The sequence below is a fragment of the Chrysochloris asiatica genome, unplaced genomic scaffold, assembly GCF_000296735.1.
Source record: "Chrysochloris asiatica unplaced genomic scaffold, ChrAsi1.0 scaffold00173, whole genome shotgun sequence".
Taxonomy (NCBI): Eukaryota; Metazoa; Chordata; class Mammalia; order Afrosoricida; family Chrysochloridae; genus Chrysochloris; species Chrysochloris asiatica.
In genome coordinates this window covers 1,127,033-1,134,555 of record NW_006408691.1, presented here as the reverse complement: position 1 = coordinate 1,134,555, position 7,523 = coordinate 1,127,033, and the positions used below count along the sequence as shown (strand labels likewise).

At 50.0% G+C, this 7,523-nt stretch overlaps 1 protein-coding gene across 1 annotated transcript; it reads right to left on the bottom strand.

The window, feature by feature from the left end:
- Nucleotides 1–5,730: 5,730 nt before the first annotated feature.
- TMEM88B (transmembrane protein 88B) lies at nt 5,731–7,162 on the bottom strand. The gene is made up of 2 exons (XM_006871767.1): nt 6,899–7,162; nt 5,731–5,985 (listed from the first exon to the last, which is right to left on the bottom strand). The coding sequence occupies exons 1-2, from the start codon at nt 7,160–7,162 to the stop codon at nt 5,731–5,733; spliced, it is 519 nt and encodes a 172-aa protein (XP_006871829.1).
- Nucleotides 7,163–7,523: the final 361 nt, after the last annotated feature.

Sequence of the window (7,523 nt, the reverse complement as noted above, 5' to 3'; positions counted from 1 at the left end):
GTAATAATACCACCTGAACCTCTCATCTGTAAAACTGGGACAATGCCTAGGTACCAGGGAAGCGTACCAAGATCACACTGAGTCTTGCAGAATTGAACTGAGCCTGCTCTGCTCCCATGGAGACGCTGCCTGTATGGCCAGATGTGTCTTTAAGGGCAGAGGTCGCCATTGGGCCACCTGACTACCCAGCAGCTCTGGTCCTCTTAGCTAAAGGAGACCTTCAGAGTGTTGCGAGGTGAGCCCACCGAGGGTTGGAAGGCTGGTGAGCCACTCCTGAGGGTGGCGGACGTGGGTGTGAGACGCAGAGGTGCCATGAGTGTGGGGGCTGGGATCTCCAAGAGAGCTCCTAGAGAGGGACTTCTGTCATAGACTTTGTGCTGGACTAAGGGTGGGGAAGTCAGAGAAATCGGTGGACTCTGGTGGAGGGGGTGGGGCTGGTGGTAGAAGGGCTGGCAGAAGTCCACTGACTGCCCCAGACCTTGAGGAAGGAAACCTTATAACCACAGCTCCTAAACCCCCCTTAGACTTATATTGTCCTCCCTAGGACCCTGACCAAGTGATGGTGAGCAGGAAGACCCTCTAGACTCGTGAAAGAGCGACTCTTATAAGAGAGGACAGCTGAGGAAGAGCCAAAGACAAGGGTACTGAGCCCCTTCCTCCTGCCTCAGCCCCCAGAACCTGCTTCTACCCTTTCCCTCTGGGTCAGCCCCCGCTTCGGCCTTGGTCCTCACTTATCTGCCGCCATGTTCCTGAACTGCTCTTCCTTCCCTCCAAAAGCAGATCCCAGAGCCTCTGGGATCAAAACCCCCACAGGGTTTTGAGTGGGTAGGTCTAGGGCCAAGGCGCAATGATCCCACCCTATCCCAAGGGCAGCTCTGCGGCCTCAAGGTGGCCTGGGAAGCTGGGGAACACCTTTAAGGAACCAGCTCAGCCTGCACCATCCGGGCTCCCCTCTAGGCAGGCAGGGCTCCCCACAGCAACCTGCCCCACCCCCATCCGGTCCAGCTGTTGTTTTGATGACTTCAGGGCCAGGAGAGGGATCCTCAGCCAAGGGCTTCCCAGGAGAATCCTCAGCCTTGAAGCCTGGAGTCCGCCAGAACCTGCGTTAATGCTGGGCAAGAAAGGAGGAAAGCAGTCGTGGCCTAAGGGAAGCTATCCTCGGTAGCTGGCAACAGGCCCAGCTCCTGTCTGTCCAGGAAAGGCATCAGAGTTGAGCATAGAGAACAGTTGAAAAATCCCAAGAACTGCTGCTGGATTTGGCCCAGCCACTCACCAGCTTCTGTTCAAGGCTACAGAGTCCTGATCCCAGTCACAGGCTGAGCCCTAACCCTGGCCTCAGACTGATCCCTGATTCTGGTCATATTCTGAACCTTGGCCCTAGCTTGAGCTCCTAGCTTCTGACCATGATCATACCTGAACCTAGTTACAGGACCTGAGTCCTGACCTTATTATCACAGGCTGAGCCCTGCTGGCAATATGGCAGAATGTTGTTATTGTTAAGTGCAATGGAGTCAGTTCCGACTCATAACAACCCTGTATAAGGTTTCAGAGGAGCAGCTGGTGGTGTGAACCTCTGGTCTTGTAGTTAGCAATCTAGTGTTTATCCTGTAGCACCACACACCAAGACTCCAGTATGGCAGAATGTTGTTATTGTTAAGTGCAATGGAGTCAGTTCCGACTCATAACAACCCTGTATAAGGTTTCAGAGGAGCAGCTGGTGGTGTGAACCTCTGGTCTTGTGGTTAGCAATCTAGTGTTTATCCTGTAGCACCACACCAAGACTCCAGTATGGCAGAATGTTGTTGTTCTTAAGTGCCTTCAAGTTGGTTCTGACCCAACTTGTAGCTGGTGAGTTCTCAGTGTTGTTACTAAGTGCCTTTGAGTTGGTTCTGACCCAAGAGCAGCTGGTAAGCTTGAACTGCTGATCTTTCAGTTCAAATCGACTTTGCAGTCTAGCACATTAACCCACAATTCAAAACAACAGCTGGTGTTGTTAAGTGCCTTCGAGTTGTTGTCTACCCAGAAGCAGCTGGTGAGCTTGAACCACCAACCTTTCGGTTCAAACCAACTTTGCAGTCTAGCTCATTAACCCATAGCACCATAGATCCTTGAAAAGATCTGTCACCTAAAACTAGATTCTGGATGAGTTATAATGAACACGGTTTTTAAACACATTGCTCTAATTCCTCACCCCAAATTTAAACATTCAAAATAGAAAATTTTTTTAAAATATTGAGCGGAAATCCAAGATGATGAAGTTAAACAAATGAGAATGCAGAGAATTCCCTGGAGATGGAGTCCCACTGCAATCAAGGAAGCAAGTCTTGGGTATTCTGAATAAGGGGCTCTGTAATCAGGATCTTCAAGGGAGTCCACAAAAGTGAAGGAGGTGCATACCATTATAAAATAGACATGAGGGGGAGAGAAAGGAATAGCCAAAAATATCACTATGGAAAGTGTGTAATCTGTCTTCTGCCTATAACTGATTGGAACATCTAAATGGGGCTACAACATGCCCAGTGAAGGAGGCTTCCTGTGGAGCCTTTGCATTACATAAGATCATAGGTGGAATCCTGAACAGCATCCAGAATCTTCTGAGGTGGGATATTTCCACTGGAAAGGACAAGCAGACCAGCCTCAAGCCGCTAGAAGATACTTCTTGAAAGAAAGACCTACAGGGAAAATACAAAACAATAATGGCAGTCTGACTGACTACTACAAGAACAAGCAAGTTGCTTGCCCAGGAGACATCAAGGCAAGTGGTCAACCCTCAGGGCAAACTCCCTTCCAAGACTAAGACTCAATGGGAATACACGAGCAGACACGTGCTGTGACTGGTGACTATGTTGGTCACCGATAAGGGGCATTGAGGGAACAACAGCAATGAAGCTGCGAGCTAAGTCCAACCACATTCAATACACTCCTGTGAACCCGGGTGAAGACCTGGTTGGTCAGCAGTGTGGCAAGACCTGGGGACTCCTGGGCCTAGAATCAGTGACATAGCCACAGAGGACTAGAGTGGAGAGTGAAGCGTCCAGCTGATAAGAAGAGAGGGCAGATGCATAAGGACACCCACACTTGCAGATAATACCCACTTGGCCTGGTTTCTATGGCTGGATGATCAGAGCTCAACTAGAAAAGAAAGAAGAGGAAAAACAGTAATCTGATACAGTTTGATGAACTTGACCTACATCTATGGATGCAGTAGCTCAAAAGAGGGAACAAATCTTTACAGTAAAGGTCATTCCCACCCCCTCAATACACAGGGTAGACAGGGATGGGCAACTTGGACATTGGCTACCCAAAACGGGGTGGGGGTGGGGGGATACAAAGGCAAGAAGGGACTGGCTTACAGGCTTTCAAGAGGGAGGTTAGATCCAGAGAGCGCAGAGGAAGGAAGAATCTTCACTGAGTAGTATCCAATCTGTCTGGGCGGGACTGATGAAAGGAGATGGAGATAGCACTCATGTGGTACAATAGTGAATAATTACTATCAGGACTGACTGTGAGGGGTGGAAATGTAAAGGTAGATGTTTTGTAGCAAAAGGAGGGGAGTGCTCGACTTTGCAAACCAGGAGCAGAGACCCCTGGGACCACCAAGGAAGAAGAGCGGAATTTGAGACCCTACCCAGAAAAACAGTGATGACAGAGATGGAGGCAGAGATGATGATGTGGAGAGATGGAGTGGCTGGAAACTCTAGACCCAGAGAGGGAGAGGGACTGTGTGCTGACGATCAAGGGGCAAGCTTGCAGGGTGCATCCTTTTGTTGGTTGATGATGCATGGAGGGATTGTAACCATGGCAATGAAACAATATACATGATATACTATAGGATGAATGTAAAGCTAATGTTCTCTCATGTGAACTATCACATAATTCACAATAAAACAGTTAAAGAAAAAAAAAAAAAAGTGAAGGAAGGAAAATTCCCAAGGTAAACCTCAGAATTACCACAGGGATGAGATAACAATGAAAAATTACCATACACTCAATATACCATTAGTGGATTCCTGGGTCAGCACTGGACTTCGAATCACAAGGTCGGCAGTTCAAACCCACCAGCTGCTCCTCGGGAACCTTTAGTATCCCTGTGGGACAGTTTTTCTGTTACCTGGGGTCACTATAAGTTGAGATTGACTTGCTGTCAGCTAGCAAAAACAATACCATCTAATAAGAGCAGAAGACATTCTTTTAAGTGCACATGGAACATTCACCAAGAGAGACCATATTCCTGAGCCATAAAAACAATTTACTCAAATGAAAAAACTTGAATCTATTTCAGTAAACTGATGGGTATCAGGAAAAATTAACACCTTATTTACCTCAAGATAGATTACATCATTTAAGAGCCTTGTGAATACAGGGGTAAAATTAAAATGAGAAAAATTAGAACCTAAGAGAAACTTCTTTAAGAATTATATGGCATTAAGTGTGTATGTTATTTGAGCCATTTCTTTCTTAAAGTTCATCAATAGTGAGTAGTGCTTTTATATTGTTTTGTTTGAGGAGTTCTAAACTTTTATTAGTAAATATTCACTAAAAAAAAAACAAAAGACATTACCCAGAATGCAGCAGAGAGAGCAGACAGATACAAAACAGAGATGAACTGACATGAGAGTTAACAGGACTGTGAAACATGCTTTTACAGCTGGTGGTGGTGGTGACCCTGCATACGGTTTCCTAGGCTGTAGATCTTTATTGGAGCAGAAAGCCTCATCTTTCTCCCGCGGAACGGCTGGTAGTTTCTAACTGCTCACCTTGAGGTTAGCAGCCCGACTCCTAACTACTACCCTACCAAGAAAAATATGTTGGGGTTGTGAGGATAATGCACCAGGGACCATAAAGTCGAAGGTTCAAACTCAACAGTCACTCTTTGGAACCCTATGTAGGGCCAATATGAGTCTGGCTCCACAGGACTTAACAAAAGAAAAACCAGGTAAAATGAATGAGAGGCAATAATGAAGTGAAAATAGTTGAGAATTCTCCAGAACTAATGAAAAATATTAATCTATAGAAATAGGAAACACACACATACCAAACAAACAAAAAAGCATATTCATACAAAGGCTGGTAAAACAAAAGAACACCAAAGATAATGAGAGATCTTTAGGAGAGATCTTTAGTTTATCCAGAGAAAGTTAATTTAGCCTTTATAATCTGCCTGGGAGGGAGTCCTGGTGTGGCGCTGTGGGTTAATGTGCTGGAATGCAAAATCGGTTGGAACAGCAGGGTCGGGGGTCTGCGTTTCTAGTTCACCAGCTGCTCCTTGGAAACCCTATACAGGGTCGCTATAGGTCAGAACCGATTCGACGGCACTTAACAACTTTGACCCTGGCCAAAGCATGAGTCCTGCTGCTGGCGACCCGCTGGGATTATGAAACAATCCCAAGCAAGGCTCACCATCTCTGAAACTTGCTGGAAATGCCAATAGAAGAAACCTGCTTGTTTACTTAAGCCTTATCCTTCTCTGAGGGCCATCTCCCTCTTCCCTAAGGCCTTCATGACCACTATGCAACAAGGAAGAGGCGACCATTGTAGGGAGAAGTTCTGGGTAGGTCAGGCTCAGCACTGGAGAGTCCGGCGCCATCTCTTGGCCATTAGAGTCACTGCGCATGGAGTGATTTCCCCGCGGGATCCTGGGGTCCACCAGTGTGCGATCACTTTATAGGGGACAGAAGCAGTTCAAGGAACTCCGAGATTTTAAGGTCTCGAGAGTCCTCTGGGTCCCACTCAGTAACAAAACTGCCCCGCCTCGTCCAGGCCATGGTCCATCAGTTCCCCGCTCCTGGACTCCGGGTGGTGGTGGGGCCCATGGGTCCAGGATGGGGGCTGCAGCAGCGGATGGAGGCGTCGGGCCAGACGGGCTTGAGCAGCCGAGGCGAGCACGAGCAGCGGCGGCAGTGAGAGAAAGCCGAACACGATGAGCGTCGCGGAGCCGCGGTCCGAGAGCATAGCACGGCACGGGGGGCGGGGCGCCGGGTGGACCTAGGGACCGGGCGCGCAGTCAGGGCCGCAGAAGGGGGCGAGGTCTTGAAGACCCGGTGGGTAGGAATAAAGGCGTGGCCTTGTGGAGACTGGGGTCAGGACCGGGAAGGTAGGGGGCGGGGTCTGCACGCAGGGTCTTCCTGCGGGTGTGGTATGAAAACGGACGGACCAGGAGGCGGGGCTAGCTGTCAAGTCCCAAGAGAACTCGACCTGGGGGCGGGACCGAGGTCAGATGATGTGGGGAGTCCGAAGGTGACTGGGGGCCAGACAGTGAGATTAGTGGGAAATCGGGAACCCTGGCTAGTCTGAGGGTCCCTTGCAAGGAGGTTAAGAAAATTGCCCTCTGGAGCCCTAGCCCTCTCTTCCCTCCCTCTCCTATTCCCACCTGACATCTGTGGTAGCATCTGACCAAGGTCCTACCGGTTGCTGGGCTCTTAGCTCTGCCTGACCGTCCCCAAGTTCAGCCCTTCCCCATCCTATGCCTAGAGAGAAGGGACCAGGAATTCATCTACCTACATCCTGTCCTAGACCAAGCCACAACCCATTCCTCAAGGAGAACCTGGGAGGGGCTTTGGCTATGGCTATATTTTCATCCTCTTTTCCTGGAAGATCTTTCTCTCCCCACACCCACCCAGCTGTCCCAGCCTGGTGGCCCCTGGTACAAGGCTTGGAGATCTCAGGGGAGGGGAGAAGAGAGAGTTGCTTCCTGGGGTGAAGACAATAGCCCTTCTTTTATAGCCAGTGAGGGAGGTGGCAAATAAAGGGACTCTCTACAGAAGGGCACATGTTTCCCTGGGGGCAAGGGGTCAGGTTGGTAGGAAGTGGGTTCAGCTACAACCCAGAGACCCTGAGCTTCTGCAGGATGCCTCCCCTGGGCCTAGGCAGTCTCCCACCCTGGGAGGGCTCAGCTCACCCTGGAGTGGCACAGGAAACCCAGGTAGACAATGGCAGCTGCAGGTAACAGCATCAGCAGGAAGACCATCGCAGGCAGCAGCAGGTGGAGCAGGAGTCCAGCCAGTGTCCGACTGGGCAGCAATAGGGTCCCCAGTCCCCTTGTGGCCAGACCTGCCCACCCTGGGGATGTCTGGTGGTCAGAGAGCCTCCGGGGAAGCATGGGTGTCATGTCAGAACCACCCCCTCCCTCATCCTCCTCTGTCTCCCTCTCCTGCTGGCTCATCACAGCAAGATTCGTAGGTTAGGCAGTGGCCTAAGTAAGACCCTACAGGGTCAGACCAGTGACCTTGTAACCTACCCACAAGTTGGACTGGGGTCTTAGACACCAGACAGCAAGCCCCAGAGAGAGGATCCAGCTGAAGAGCAGGAGCCTGACCCAGGAAAGCCGCACCCTTGCCTCAATTTCTCCTGCTACCAAGCATCCACAGCTCTGGCCCTGACTCTCCTCAGTCAGCTCCTGTGTGCTCTGGTTAGGTCTTGCACAGCTGTTCCAATGGTCAGTCCTAGGGCCCTCCTCCCTCTTGGTCCCGCCTTCCCCTACAGCTCACCCAGACAATGCCTACAATTCATGGTCTTGATTCTGC